Source organism: Salmo salar, chromosome ssa23, assembly GCF_905237065.1.
Source record: "Salmo salar chromosome ssa23, Ssal_v3.1, whole genome shotgun sequence".
In the NCBI taxonomy this organism is placed as follows: Eukaryota; Metazoa; Chordata; class Actinopteri; order Salmoniformes; family Salmonidae; genus Salmo; species Salmo salar.
The window spans coordinates 13,767,938-13,784,517 of NC_059464.1; the positions used below are offsets into that span (position 1 = coordinate 13,767,938).

The 16,580-nt window shown below is 41.7% G+C and overlaps 1 protein-coding gene across 1 annotated transcript in view; it reads right to left on the minus strand.

Annotated features, from left to right (window-relative positions):
• Positions 1 to 14,932, minus strand: part of LOC106584199 (myosin light chain kinase family member 4) — a 70,863-nt gene extending 55,931 nt beyond the window's left edge. Inside the window, exons 1-2 of the mRNA XM_014169208.2 lie at positions 14,659 to 14,932; positions 1,448 to 1,742 (exon numbers count right to left, since the gene is read on the minus strand). Of these exons, the coding sequence (XP_014024683.1) occupies positions 1,448 to 1,742; positions 14,659 to 14,723 (360 nt within the window). The 5' untranslated portion in view covers positions 14,724 to 14,932. The remainder of the gene's footprint in view (positions 1 to 1,447; positions 1,743 to 14,658) is intronic.
• Positions 14,933 to 16,580: the final 1,648 nt, after the last annotated feature.

Below are 16,580 nucleotides of genomic sequence, written 5' to 3' on the forward strand. Positions count from 1 at the left end.
AGGCACAGTCAACTTAGTGTATGTAAACCTCTGTCCCACTGGAATTTTGATACAGTGAATTATAAGTGAAATAATCTGTCTGTAAACTATTGTTGTAAAAATGACTTGTGTCGTGCACAAAGTAGATGTCCTAACCAACGTGCCAAAACTATAGTTTGTTATCAAGAAATTTGTGGAGTGGTTGAAAAACGAGTTTTAATGACTCCAACCTAAGTGTATGTAAACTTCCAACTTCAACTGTAGACAAGGCTATGGCTGTGAGTCAAAATGCAAGCTGAGTGCAGTTCTCTGCTGGGTGTGGGAGATCAAGTGCGCAATGTATTGTCTGACATCAGTTAAATGATCATTAGCCTATAGTGCCTAACTATTGCCTGTAGTGCCTCCTACTCAGTGGTGTAAAGTACTTAAGTAAAAATACTTTAAAGTACTACTTAAGTAGTTTTTGGGGGTATCTGTACTTTACTATTTCTATTTTTGACAACTTTTACCTTTACTTCACTACATTCCTAAAGAAAATGATGTACTTTTTACTCCATACATTTTCCCTGACACCCAAAAGTACTCATTACATTTGGAATGCTTAGCAGGACAGGGAACTGGTCCAATTCACACACTGATCAAGAGAAAACCCCTGGTCATCCCTATTGCATCTGATCTGGCGGACTCATTAAATTATGTAAATTAGGTTGGAGTGTTGGAGTGTGCCACTGGCTATCTGTAAAATATACTTTCACTACTCAAGTATATTTTAGCAATTACATGTACTTTTGATACTTAAGTATATTTTTACCCAAATACTTTTTGACTTTTACTCAAGTAGTATTTTAATGGGTGACTTTCACTTCAGTCATTTTCTATTAACATAACTTTACTTTTACTCAAGTATTACAATTGTGTACTTTTCCCACCATTGCTCCTACTGGCTCTCCAACAGCACTTCCAGCAGCAGCTGGTCTCCCATCCAGGGACTGACCAGGACCAAAGCTGCTTAGCTTCAGAGGCAAGCCAGCAGTGGGATGCAGGGTGGTAAGCTGCTGGGTATGAATCGGGGTTTGGGGTTGAGATGAGATGAGAGGATGAGGGGGTACAGGTGAGGAGATGAGGGGTACAGGTGCAGGTGAGGCTTTGGTTGCAAGACTTACCTTTTGGAGAGGGATATAGGTGAGGATCTGGGGTGATAGCCTTACTCTATACAGGACTGTTGGAGCTAGAAACACAAGCATTTCGCTGCACCTGCAATAACATCTGCAAATCTGTGTAGGCGACCAGTAAACTTTGATTTGATACAGGTGAGGAATGGGGTGAAGACCCTAGCTGTCGAGGGTAAAGGGTAAGAGGATGGATGGGTATAGGTTAGAGTATATAAGAGGGTTAGGGTATGAATGAGGTTTGGGGGTACAGAGCAGAAGATGAGGAGTACAGGTGAGTGGTCGGGCGTAAGGCCTACCTGTTGTGGGTCTCCCTCCAGCTCCACGTGCTTCAGCTCCCAGAAGATCCTCATGGTCTCCACCTTCTCCAGGTGTCTGAAGAACGCCAGACGACCCAGGCGGAGGCTGTTGCTATGGTTACGGATCACCTTTAGCCGCTCCATCTTGTCCCCAGCAGGGGAGGAGTTGGAGCAGGGCTGGGACCATGGCAGCCCCGACGTCTGGGTCTGATGGACTCTTCCATATTGCTTCCTGCTTCCTGAGGTCGACTCACTACTACAACCCTCAGAGCACGGAGGAGGCTTCTTATCTGACCTACAGCAGCAACGTCAAACAAACAAACAAAATGAGATCAGTTAGAAATAGAATCAAATATTATACTATTTTAATGCTCCTGAGAGGGAATTTGTTTTTCTCATCTGATACTGAATTGCACATTTACAGGTCCTAATACAGTATCATTCAATCATCCATCAGTTTCCAGCTCTGTTGAAGCAGTCTATATCTGGAGATGATGGCAGTGCTTTGAAATACCGGTAGCTGTAAAGCTCTCCCTCACTAATCTTGCTAATCCTCCATGCCAGTGGGACAGTTTTACAATCTAACTCTGTTGAGTGATGATACGGAGGAGGCATCTATTCTATACTGATACCCTCTGAATGGCACACATACAATTCATGTCTCAATTATGGATTTAACAAGTTACATCAACAAGGGATCATAGCTTTCAGCTGGAATCACCTGGTCAGTCTATGTCATGGACAGGTGTTGCTAATGTTTTGTACACTCATTGTATGTAACTGCATAGCGGCAATGATGTCCCAGGCTTTACAATTACAAAGGTAATCTCAACAAGTGTATATAGCATGACAAGTCCTTTGGGGTGAGTTTCTACAAAGCTTCGAAACACTAAGTAACATAATTTTTGTCCGTTGCCTATAATAGATGTAAGATGATCTTAGTGCTTTCAGGAAACCCAATTTTGGCTGGTTTTGATGATTTGGGAACTTGACTGTTCCAAACAACAACTTCAAATTATTCTTAATAGTTCCTAAACTTGCATGAGTCTGTGAGACACTTATATCACCAGATCAGCAAGTGGTAAGCAGGCTCAAGTTGGTATTGTGCTGACCCTAATCATACTGCACTGGTGTAGATATTATCTTATTACACTGTCCTTTCCAGCAGGGTTCCAGCAACTACAGTGTATTCATGAGCAGGCCAGAACAGTGCAGCTTGGCTCGGCTCATTAGTGTTCATAAAGGATTTTACAGACGTCATCAAGGGCCAGTGGTCTGCAGGTTCAGGTTATCACTAGTCCTACCGTCTCCGTCCCATCCTAAACCTCCCCCTCAAGGTCCTATTTCTTCTTCCTCAGAATCAAGGGACTATATCTCAGTGTTGGATTTCAAGACAATCTCAGTCAGCAGTGTTGAAACCACACAGCCTGTCAGGAACGCACCTGTTCTTCCTGGCTATTTCTGTCCTGTTCCACACACTGTTTATTTTTCAACATTTAATGTAACTTCTACATTATATAAGAAGACACAGGCCTGGATACTATTCCTGCAAGGTTTCACATAGATTCTGCTGAGCAAATTGCCTCTTGTATTACGCATGTCGTTAATCACTCTCTTGAACAAGGCTTCTTTCCCAGGGACATGAAACACACAAAAGTTATACCTCTGTATTAGAAGGGGATAAAGTCTGACCCTGGGAATTATAGGCCTGTATCTATCCTCAGTATAACATCAAAGATCCTGGAGAGATTTGTACATGAGAAAATGTATGAATTATGTCAACAAAGTCTAATGTATGATTTTCAGTCAGGTTTTAGTAAAACATACTCCACTGATTCATGTCTACTTTACTTGACTGACTACAAGTTCCTTGGTGTCCATGTCACCAACGAACTATCATGGTCCAAACACACCAAGACAGTCTTGAAGAGGGCACGACAACACCTATTCCCCCTCAGGACACTGAAAAGATTTAGCACGGGACCTCAGATCATCAAAAAGTTATACAGCTGCACCATCAAGAGCATTCTGACTGGTTGCACCGCCGACCTGGTATGGCAACTATTCGACCTCCGACCGCAGGCACGACAGAGGGTAGTGCGTATTGCCCAGTACATCACTGGGGCCAAGCTTCCTGCCATCCAGGACCTCTATACCAAGTGGTGTCAGAGGAAGGCCCTAGAAATTGCCAAAGACTCCATCCACCCTAGCCATAGACTGTTCTCTCTGCTACCGCATGACAAGTGGTACTGGAACACCAAGTTTAGGTTTTATCCCCAAGCCATAACACTTCTGAACAGCTAATCAAATGGCTACCCAGACTATTGCATTACCCCCATCCCCATTTTTACACTGCTGCTACTCTCTGTTTATTATCTATGCATAGTCACTTTACCTCTACCTACATGTACATATTACCTCAATTACCTCAACTAACCTGTGACCCCCCACATTGACTCTCTACCGGTAACCGCTGTATATAGCCTACACTTATGTTATTATATTGTTGCTCTTTCATTTTTTTATTTATTTTTGATTATTTTTTACTTTAGTTTATTTTAGTAAATACTTTCTTAGCACTTATTTGTCTTAAAACAGCATTGTTGATTAAGGGCTTGTAAGTAAGCATTTCACTATAAGGTCTACACTATAAGGTCTACACCGGCGCATGTGACAAATAACATTTGATTTGATTTGATTTGTCTGGAAAGAGATTGATGAGGTAAATCTCTGTGGAATGGTACTGCTTGACCTACAAAAGGCCTTTGATACAGTTAACCACTGTAGTCCTATTTATCAAGTAGGGAGCAAGTAGTAGAGGTTAATGGTTCATTGTGTCAGGCTAAACCAATGAGTTGTGACATTCTGCAGGGGAGGGTGCTTGGGTCTCTACTGTTTTTACTGTATATTAACAATATGAAAGATGGTTGTTCTTGTCGTCTTTTTCTTTATGCATATGACTCTACACTTCTGGTGTGTCACAAAAGTAAAACTATGTTGGAGAGCATATTTAGCACAGAGCTTACTAACATTAGCAAAGGGATTGGAGATAATAAGCTATCTCTGCACTTAGGTCAAACTGAGGGAATTGTTTTTGCATCCAGACCTAAATTGAGTAGGTCCTCTGAAATCAGAGCGGAGTTCGGGTTGAGGTGCTGACTACTAAAACATCTGATAGCTACCTGGGATGCATCCTTGATGGAAGCTTGGGAGGTGTGAGCATGGCCACTAAAGTGCTAGGGAAGGTTGATGACAGGACAAAATGTGGTCGAGAAAGTCCAAGCTGCTTGATAAGGACTCCATGAAAGTGCAAGCCACTGCCCTCATTCAATGACATTTTGACTACGCTAGTACTTCTATCTAAGCTTATGAAGGGGAAGCTCCAGATAGCCCAGAATAAGTTGACCAGGGTAGTATTGAAGGTGAGTTCACATACTCAGATAGGCAGGAGCTGCTTTCAGGAACTCAACTGGCTGCCTGTTGAGGCTTGGGTGTCCCAGATTAGACTGGGTTTGGTTTACAGGAGTATTTATGGTTCTGCGCCCAGATATCTAACTGATTACTTTCCATGTTTTAGGAATGCACACATTCACAGCACCAGATCAGGTGTTGCTAATGTGTGCTTATACAGGTTCAGGTATAATGCTGGGAAAGGTCATTTATTGTATACTGGAGCCTCAGAGTGGAATGAGTTGCCTCTTCCCATAAAAATGACGTCCTCTCTGGGCAGCTTTAAAAATAAAGTAAAAAACTGTATTTTGTGCCCATATGAATGACCCCTAGGATGTAACTGCAATGATGAGATAGATGTTCTTCTTTGTTTTTTGTTTTATTATCTCGCTGTCCTACTGTGTTCAACCGTGTTCGATCTTACCTAGCCATCTTGCTTCACGAGGACCACAATGGAAATAAGTCCCAGACTTTGTTTATAAGTCCCAGACTTTGAAAGTCACTGACATCTTCAGCAATGCCATTCTACTGCCAATGTTTGTCAAAGGAGATTGCATGGCTGTGTGCTCATTTTTATACACCTGTCAGCAAAGGGTGTGGCTGAAATAGCCGAATCCACTCATTTGAAGGGGTGTCCACATACTTTTGTATATATAATGTATGTCCCGGCAGGACCAGTTATTCTGTAAAGTTTAATGTGTGTCTTCTGCCTGTCTCTTCTTCTCTTCTCCAAGGTTCCTCGCGCACCTAGAACCTAATGCTTCAATATATCCTAAATATGTATCATTTAACTTTTTAAATGCATTAGCTTTTATATGTGGCATAAATACAACCAGTCACAATGTTTTAATCTAATTAGCCTGCTAGAAAGGGCTCCTGTAGGCATACGAACATTTGTCCAAAATATACTGGACAAAAATATAAACACAACATGCAACAATTTCTAAGATTTTACTGAGTTTCAGTTCATATAAGGAAATCAGGCCCTAATCTATAGATTTCACATGACTTGGAAGGGGCGCAGCCATGGGTGAGCCTGGGAGGGCATATGCATTCACTACTGTAAGTCGCTCTGGATAAGAGCGTCTGCTAAATGACGTAAATGTAAATGTTTTCTGGTTGTTGAGATTGACATAGTCTATTTACTGTGGTGTTGAAAATGCAAACTATGATATTGAAGTTCCCGAAGTCGGTATGCTTTGTTTATTGGTTGTGTGCTGCATTGGTACAGAAACCTGTTGGCGGAAAATGTGTTGCATATATTTTACATTATTATAAATATGGCATCAAAATGTTGAAAGTCTGATTTCCCCCTAGCTGATCATTGCCTGCAGCTGCCTCTGATCGTACTGTAATTAATGGAACAGGCAGGGAGAGTGAGGTCGTTTGCGGTGGTCGGTGAACCCTCAACCTTCTGGCCCATAGCCCTGCGTGGCATTGACTGTGTCACAAAAGCATGCGGAAGTGGCAAAGTTGATATCTACGTTTATAAACACAGGGTCGCTACAGTTATTTTTATTTGTGGTCGTAAACATTATTTTTAGTTTTCTATGGGAGGGGAGGGTGTGTAGTTATTTTACGGTACAAGGGGAGAGTAATGTGAAAATAGATTCAATACTTGGAACAACAGATAGCCCCCCCGAAAAAATCTAAAGGAAGTTTGTTCTGAAGTGTATTTCCTATATCTGAGAGATACAAGAAAGATTAGGAAACATTTGTTATATTTTTTTACATCTATTTAACCCCTTATTTTTGTCACTAAACAGTGTCCATATAATGTACTTCCATTCATTTTTTTCACCTAGTACCGGGGGACCTTCAGACAAGTCTTGTGAGGCCTGTGGATAGGGAGCCACTTAGGACGCAGACCAGAACAGACCGCAGAGAACCTCAGGGACCTGAATATTCCTCAAGGGGGCTTCACAGATCTTCATTGTACAGGGTTTAAACACTGTTTCCTATGCTTGCTCAATGAACCATAAACAATTAATGAACATGCAACTGTGGAACGGTCGCTAAGACACTAACAGCTTACAGACGGTAGGCAATTAAGGTCACAGTTATGAAAACTTAGGACACTAAAGAGGCCTTTCTACTGACTCTGAAAAACACCAAAAGAAAGATGCCCAGGGTCCCTGCTCATCTGCGTGAACATGCCTTAGGCATGCTGCAAGGAGGCATGAGGACTGCAGATGTGGCCAGGGCAATAAATTGCAATGTCCGTACTGTGAGATGCCTAAGACAGCACTACATGGAGACAGGACAGACAGCTGATCATCCTCGCAATGGCAGACCACCTGTAACAACACCTGCACAGGATCTGTACATCCGAACATCACACCTGCAGGACAGGTACAGGATGGCAACAATAACTGCCCGAGTTACACCAGGAATGCACAATCCCTCCATCAGTGCTCAGACTGTCCACAATAGGCTGAGAGAGGCTGGACTGAGGGCTTGTAGGCCTGTTGTAAGGCAGGTCCTCACCAGACATTACCGGCAACAACGTCGGCTATGGGCACAAACCCATAGACGCTGGACCAGACAGGACTGGCAAAAAGTGCTCTTCACTGACGAGTTGCGGTTTTGTCTCACCAGGGGTGATGGTCGGATTCGTGTTTATTGTCGAAGGAATGAGCGTTACACCAAGGCCTGTACTCTGGAGCGGGATCAATTTGGAGGTGGAGGGTCCGTCATGTTCTGGGGAGGTGTGGCACAGTATCATCGGACTGAGCTTGTTGTCATTGCAGGCAATCTCAACGCTGTGCTTTACAGGGAAGACATCCTCCTCCCTCATGTGGTACCCTTCCTGCCGGCTCATCCTGACATGACCCTCCAGCATGACAATGCCATCAGCCATACTGCTCGTTCTGTGGGTGATTTCCTGCAAGACAGGAAGGTCAGTGTTTGCCATTGCCAGCGAAGAGCCCGGATCTCAATCCCATTGAGCACGTCTGGGACCTGTTGGATCGGAGGGTGAGGGCTAGGGCCATTCCCCCCAGAAATGTCCCGTAACTTGCAGGTGCCTTGGTGGAAGAGTGGGGTAACATCTCACAGCAAGAACTGGCAAATCTGGTGCAGTCCATGAGGAGGAGATGCACTGCAGTACTTAATGCAGCTGGTGGCCACACCAGATACTGACTATTACTGTTACTTTTGTTTTTGACCCCCCCCCCTTTGTTCAGGGACACATTGTTCCATTTCTGTTAGTCACATGTCTGTGGAACTTGTTCAGCTTATGTCTCAGTTGTAGAATCTTGTTCTGTTCATACAAATATTTACACATGTTAAGTTTGCTGAAAATAAACGCAGTTGACAGTTAGAGGACGTTTCTTTTTTTGCTGAGTTTATTTATTAGGGATCCCCATTAGCAGCTGCCAAGTTTTTTATCCAGTTTTGGCCCTGACTGGCAGCTCCCAGGCTTTTAACCCAGAGACTAATGTGTAGATCTGACTGGCAGCTCCCAGGCTTTTAGCCCAGAGACAAATGTGTAGATCTGACTGGCAACTCCCAGGCTTTTAGCCCAGAGACTAACGTGTAGATTTGATTAGCAGCTCCCAGGCTTTTAGCCCAGAGACTAACGTGTAGATCTAACTGGCAGCTCCCAGGCCTTTAGCCAGAGTCTAATGTGTAGATCTCCAAATACCCCCGGACTAATTGACGACACTATCCAAACATGAACACAGTTTACCAGAAAGATCCCAAAGGAGGCCAAGTAGATTGTGTTTGTCCCTTGTCCCCTCTCTTTAGAGGCCCTCAAAGAGAGGATGTGTGATTGTGTGACGTTATCTCTCTAACTGACACTGTGACAGAGTCCACTTCACTAATTAATAGTAGGTTAATGCCAAATAAATTGAATATGTGAGCCATCAGCAAGTTTATTTTCTCCATTCAAGCCAACAACATTCCTCCACACACCCACACACACCCACACACACACACACACACATCAGAGTATCACAGTATCATCACCGTCACTCTTATTGAAAGGCTGGACTGGGGGTGTATATGATTACAACACCTAAATGCTCCATAACCTAACCCCAAGTCTATAGGCCTGCATGTATGCGGCAAACACACATGAAGGCACATGAAACCATCTGAAACCATCTTCAAATAGTATCTTAAATAATTCCACACTTGCACTTGACTCTTTCCCTCTTGGTAGCTCTTTCTCTATCTATCTCTTCTATCTCGCTCACACACACAAACACAAAAACACACACAAACACACTCGTTCCTCAGCCTTCACACCGGCGACAGCCAAGCAACCTTGCAGAAAAGTGTAACTGTACCCTTCTCCTCCCAACCAATGTACTTTTCCATTCCACAGCAGAGAACAAAGAAGAGAGTGTCCTTATTTTAGTATGCAGCAGATGGACTCACATTCGGCATTACCAAAAATAATCATAATGGAATCTCACATTCAGATCTCCCTGCTGTGAATTTCTGCATGTGTACCTCATCTCTCTGTGCAGACATGTAAAACTGTAGCAGTTGTAGGTGTTGATGTTGAAGATTCTGCGTTATACTGCAGGTGCTATAGCACTCATTTGCTCCATTATTATTTGCAGTATAAGTAATTATATTGATAAAGTAAAAAAGTGAGGCATATTGAACTATAAGAAGTGGAGAAGTAGACAATATAGCATCTGTTATCATTGCATTTCAAAGGTTCAATTCAGTAAGGGTTCAGTACTGGCAGTTGAATAATTATTTGCTTCAAATATTCAATGATTTGTGTTGTCATATAATCTTTAAGGTGAATTCCCAAAAATGTATATATGCTAATAACCCATATTCTCTTTGATATGGACAACAAGGTGTTGTAGTAAATTAATACATATCTTGTGAGAGAGAAAAAATACCCATCCTTTAAAAAGCTATGAAGTTATGAAGTGTCTTTCCTGTCAGCGTGGCCTGCTGACTACCTTCAGAGTACAGTGTTACAAGCAGCAGGGCCTTCCTGATTGGTTTTTGTTTTTGAGTTGACATGTAAATGATATAACAAGACTTCACATGCATGCAAATCATGTTTTTGGGTTCATAACAAAGTTAATATTCCTCACTAAGGGCTATACTGTATGCCAATAGTTAAAAAAATCTATGAAATGTTCCATGGGGCACCATGAAATCTACGATAGCTAAACTGTGAATGTTCCTGTGCAGAGTTTATTGTTAGCTATCACCTTGCAGGGGATGAAACCAACACCATAGGGAAAGAGGTCCCAGCTAGCACATTTGGTTCCTTTGAAGTTGTGGGAATGCATGTTTTTGGTTTCACTTTGGTTGTAGGAACGAAGCCATACATTTGCTGACTGGTAAAACTGAAAGAAAAGATCCCACACATTCCTCCTATTTCCCAAGTAAAAATAGCCTTTGAATGAGCAAAACATTATAATATTTTTATGCTATTAAAATGTTCAGAAATGAAGAAATTGTACCTTTTTCTCTCATCTCTAACTATCAGGAAGCCTGAGTGGGCGGGGAGCTTAAATTCATGAGCTCACTTTGACTGATAGCTCTTTGAAACGCCCTTGTGGTCGTTGCCATGTAACAAGGTAAACAATGGCCACATGTAATTGAAGACAAGGCAAACAATGGGCGACATGTCACTCTGCGCCTAAAAAGTATGCCTCCAAAAAAATTATCTTCAAAATAATCTCATGGTCAACAGAACTGATCATGGACTGTTGAATATCAGACAAAAAGCAGCAATACACAATTGCATTTCTATTGTTTTGTAACTCATTACAGAATACAGTTCAGTGATACCTTGCTTCATAAGAATTAGTAAAGCCTGGGCCACCTTAAAAACGTAGACATAAGGGAATGTACATGAAAACAGTATACAATTAGTGTACTCGGCAATATATTGGTGCCTCTGCCTTAATTAACATTATAAATGACAATTTGTTCAGAATTGGATGCATTGATCAGACATTTATTTGATCATATACAATTGGCCAGCATAGCTGAAATATCGATCAACATTAACACTAATGATAAATAAAGTTGAGAAATAATGGTGAGACATAATTTTACATCAAAATATTATTAGAGGCATAAGCCTAATATAGGCACCCGGCCGCCCTACAGTATGCAGGACCCATTGATTTGTATAATTTGTAACACTCATGTCCCATCCGAATGCTTGGGGGGAAAAACTATTCAGTAACAAAAATGTGACATCATGTATCATATCACGTAAAAGTGAATTACTTAGGCTTTATGAGATGCAACCAACTACAGAGATTGATGGGGAGAGGAGTGGGAAAGGAGGGGGACCCATGTACCCTGCTTCAATCAAGCAGGCTTCAGTCACCCACTTGGCTTCAGTCACCACCAAGATTGAAGTGGGAGACAAATCCAACTATGGCCTCCTCCTTATCAGGCCTCTCACACTGGGCAGCAGGGGTGACATGCACCCCCAAAATATGAGGGAGTACAAAGTATGTGAGGATGGCTGGGGGGTGGTCCGGAAGGGGGCTAGGCCCCCTACTGGAAGTTGGAGGATTTGGCATTTTTCAAAGTAGGGGGTTACCTGTTGAACATGACATGTGTGTATTATAACTCAGGCTGATCTGAAATCCCACAGCTGCAGCCTTGGACTGATTCATGTAAATGCCAGAAGTTATTTTTCGATAATGGATTTTATTGTAACTCCGGCCTTTCAAACCAAAGTGGACATTCTGGTCAAACTGAATCTTGGCTAAAGAAGTCTATTCCGGACTCTGATGCGTATCTGACTGGTTCTAATGTTTTTAAATGATAGAGTTGGCAGAGGGGGTGTCGCCATATACATAAAGAGCTACTTAAATGTGTTGGTATCCATCACCAACTCTGTCCTTAAGCAATTTGAATGTCTAGTCCTAAATGTGGGACTTGGTAAAAATGCCAATCTGAAGCTAGTGGGAATTAATCGCCCTCCCTCTTAGAAAATAAAATTGTTTGACCTGCTTTCTAACTATGCTCAATCTGACTTACTGATAGTGGGTGATCTTAATCTAGATTGGTTGATGCCAGCATTTGATGGGCTGAAATATATTTGTACCTAGCTAAATCTAACTCAGCTGATAACTAAACCAACTCACCCCAACTTTAAGCACCCTGGAAATCTACTCTATTAGATAGTATCCTAATTAATGCCTCTCATAAATTTACAGCCAATGGGATATTTGCCAATGAGTTTAGAGACCATTGTTCCTTTGCCTGTATAAGAGATGTTAAACTACCAACATTTTGCTCACACATTATTACAAAGATACATTTTGGGAATTTTAATGAGCATTTTTTTTTTTGTCTGAGCTGAGGTTGAGTGACTGGGGGGTTGTGTCAACTATCACTGACCTCGGATCAGGCTCTTAATTGTTTTATTTCCCTGTTTAACACTTTTGCAGATAAACGTGCCATACAAAAAAAAATGAAGGGTAAAAGACCGATGTTATCCATGAATTGTCTGAGAAATTACAGCAAAGAAATGTAGCTTGAGCTAAGGCTAGATGGACTGATTCTATGTCTGATTGGCAGTCCTTCAGACATTTGAGAAATAGATGTCTATCCCTGGTTTAAAAAAGTAAATCAACACATTTCTTGAGTTGTGTCTCAGAGAGTGGTGGTAATCCAGCCAACTTCTGGAAAGTGGTCGAATATTTGAAACAAAACTCCAATCCCTCATTGCCCCAGCAGGTTTTGACAGCCTGTGGTCCCATTCTAGACAAAATGGAAAATGGTAATGCTTTTAACAGCCATTTTGCTTCAGCTGGCCACCTATTTATTTTCATTTCAACCCTTTGATGTCTATGATGTATGAAGTGCTTTGTTAAAGATTGATGTAAAAAAAAAAGCATACACGTGATCCCTTCTTACCGCAGCTCTCTTCCCCACTTATTATATAACCACTGACCTATATTTTTAACTTGACAGTTGTTTCTGGTGTTATCCCTAAGATCTGGAAAGCGGCACATGCCTTCCCCCTACACAAAGGAGGAAATGCTTCTGACATAGATAACTACTGTCCAATTTACAAAGTTTTAGAATCCCAGACTAACTTTCAGTTAAGAATGTGCACCAATCTGGTTTTAGACCAGGACATAGTACAGTTTCAGCTGCTACGCTTGTTTTAGATTATGTATTCAATTGCTTGGATCAAAACAATCATTGTGCTGCCTTATTTATAGACCTTTCCGAGGACTTCAATACCATTGACCATCACATTCTTATCCAAAGGTTGACTGATATAGGCCTGGATCAGGCTTCTTGTAAGTGGTTGGAAAAGTATCTGTCAGAGAGGCTATTTGAAGGTAATTAAATAGCATTCTGAGAACATTCTCTTAATGTTGTGAAAAATTTGCTATGGTTATTATTGAAAGTGTTCTTCAGACTCAAAATGTTTTTATTTTGAATTACACTGCTAGCTTATTTTGGGTAAACTTCTTTGAAGTCTAAGCACAGTAGGACACATGGACATTCATTGAATTAGGCATTAATCATGGAAACCATTTATTTTGACATAGCATTTGAACCTATGATCTTCTGTTCTCTACCCCAGGAATTAGTCCACCGCACCACCAGGATGGAGCTAGCATGCCATGTTTTTTTATGCATACAAAGGTGTTCATTTTAGCACACCTGAACATGCTTAACAAGATAAAGGATACAGATAGTTTTGTTGACACTGAGAACGGTACATATATGTTTTTAAATAACATTCTTAGAACCGTTTCTGAACGTTACTAATGTTTTCTTGTGTTTTTTATGGAAATGTTTCTTCATTTTCTTAGAACGGAAAGTATATGTTTTTAAATAACATTCTTAAAACGTTTTCTTGTGATTTTTATAGAAAATTCAAGAACGGAATTGAAAGATATTTGATGTTAACATGTAGAATTCCATTATCATTTTTTTTTACATTTCCAGAATATTGCCAAGAACTGCCATAATAGACAACCATATATTCTCTGGACATTTTGAGAACATCGCTTAAGTTACACCATATTTTAGCACATTTCCAGAATGTAGTAAAAATATTACCATAAATAGAACTACATCAGAACTTGTGGGAATGTTCTGTGGAAGCACTGAAATTCCCACAAAAGAACGTTGCTTCTTAACATTCACGGAATAATTTGAGAACATTACTTAACATAGAACCATGAGGAAACATGTAGGAAACGTTATGCAGTTGTACTGACTTTAAATAGAACCATGAGAAAACCTGTGTGAAATGTTATCCTTAAGTACTGAAATTCCCACAGTACTTTTCTTAACTATTTTAGAAACTTCCCAATGTCAAACCAATTTAAATGAAATGTATCCATGTTTAAACTTTTAAGAAACGTTCTGTTAATGTTAAATGTGCTGAGAATGTTCCGAAGACAAGCAACTATCCTGCACCATTCCAAGAAAGTTATGGGATGGTTGTATGCAAAATAACCATAGGACAACCACGCTCTCACCAAGCTTTGAGAAACACATGGATTTCAGAACGTTATTTGCTAGCTGGGGTGTTAACGTTCATAGCATTGTTATTGTGCATGCATGGGATTGCATAGAACCTCTGTAGAATAACAGAGACCAACACAGATACAACAAAGGCTAACAAGAGGTTAAACTTAAAGGGCTCTAATCTGTTTTCATAGCAGAATGCAAATGTATAAAAAAGTCAGACTGGTTGAATTATTGTTTTGCATTATCAAAGTCTTCTTTTTCCGGTTATCACAGCTCATTTGTAAAAGCAAACTGGATTGAGTGACACTCACCCCTGGTATTTCGGAACATCAGTTATGCCCAAAATCTTCTTCTCCTTCCCTCCCATATCTCTCATCGATACAGTTCCTCTTTCTCTTCTGTCCACTGTTTCTGTCCCTCTCTCCTGTGATGAGCAGTGGGCACAGTAAGCAGTGGGCACTTCCCAGCTCAGCTGAGCACTGGGGTGACAGGTCTGGTAATAGAAGAGTCTGTTCTGTCCTGTGTGTGTGTTTAGTAACACAACTCAGTGTACAGGGCTGGAGTTGGAGTGATCTGTAGTGGCCCTGAAGGGATAAGAATCAATACTATGGAGGGGGTGAGGAGGAATATAGAGGGATGATGGGGTTGGGGGTGAGGGTGAGGAGGGGTACAGAGGAGAGGAGGGGTAGGAGAGGTATATAGAGAGAATAGGGGTTAAGAGGGGGAGGAGGGGTACAGAAGCAGGAGGTGGAGAAGGAGTGGTATAGTAGGAGTAGGGGGGCAGGAGGCATACAAACTAGAGGAGGGTCTATATATCTGCACCCCTCCAGGACCACAGGAACAGATGGGAGCGAGGAAGTGTTCCAGGGAATGTGGCTTGTTATAATGGAACGCCTGGAATGCTGTAGCGCCATGTGTCTCCCAAAGGGGGAGAGGGGAACAAGGCGGGGGAGGGAGAAAGAGAGGGAGATAGGGACAGGGGGAGAGGGAGAGAGGGACAGGGAGAGAGGGAGGGGGAGACAGGGACAGAGGAATAAGGGAGAATGAGGAGAGAAGAGGGGAGACAGGTGTAAGGGAATTAAGGGTAAGAAAGGGCTGACAACTGGGACTTTGGGTGGTTTAAAGAAGGGACAGAGGATGGGGGTTTAAAGGCATGAACACAAGGGTAAAGGGAGGAACAACAGAAAGGGATTAAAAATAGAATAGAAGAATATACTGTAGGTCATTTTTTTATGTGTGCAGGATCAGTGTCTTCTGATCCCTCCTGTCTCAGCCTCCAGTATTTATGCTGCAGTAGTTTATGTGTCGGGGGGCTAGGGTCAGTCTGTTACATCTGGAGTATTTCTCTTGTCTTATCCGGTGTCCTGTGTGTATTTAAATATGCTCTCTCTAATTCTCTCTTTCTCTCTTTCTGTCTTTCTCTCGGAGGACCTGAGCCCTAGGACCATGCCTCAGGACTACCTGGTATGATGACTCCTTGCTGTCCCCAGTCCACCTGGCCGTGCTGCTGCTCCAGTTTCAACTGTTCTGCCTGCGGCTATGGAACCCTGACCTGTTCACCGGACGTGCTTGTTGCACCCTCGACAACTACTATGATTATTATTATTTGACCATGCTGGTCATTTATGAACATTTTAACATTTTAACATTTTAACATTTTGACCATGTTCTGTTATAATATCCACCCTGCACAGCCAGAAGAGGACTGGCCACCCCTCATAGCCTGGTTCCTCTCTAGGTTTCTTCCTAGGTTTTTGGCCTTTCTAGGGAGTTTTTCCTAGGGAGTTTTTCCTAGCCACCGTGCTTCTTTCACATGCTTTGCTTGCTGTTTGGGGTTTTAGGCTGGGTTTCTGTACAGCACTTTGAGAATATCAGCTGATGTACGAAGGGCTATATAAAAATAAATTTGATTTGATTTTATTTGATTTGATGGCTGGCCATAAAGATACGCATATAGTTTACCCATAAGGTTTAACAGTCGGTTAACCATAAGGCTATGAGTGGGATGGTCCTCTCCACCTGGACTCAGTATATTTAGGACTTTTATAGTCCAGCTGAACAACTCGTAACTCCCAAGGGTCACTGACACTTACTGCTCTAATCCCCCAAGTCTGTTCTTCTATATGGGTTGTTCCACAGAAACTGTTTCTTTAAGAGTTTCTATTGGATAAATGAAGGTAGGTTCCTACCTGTTTTGTTCTGTTTGCTCTAATTGATTCCGTTTGGTTCTTAA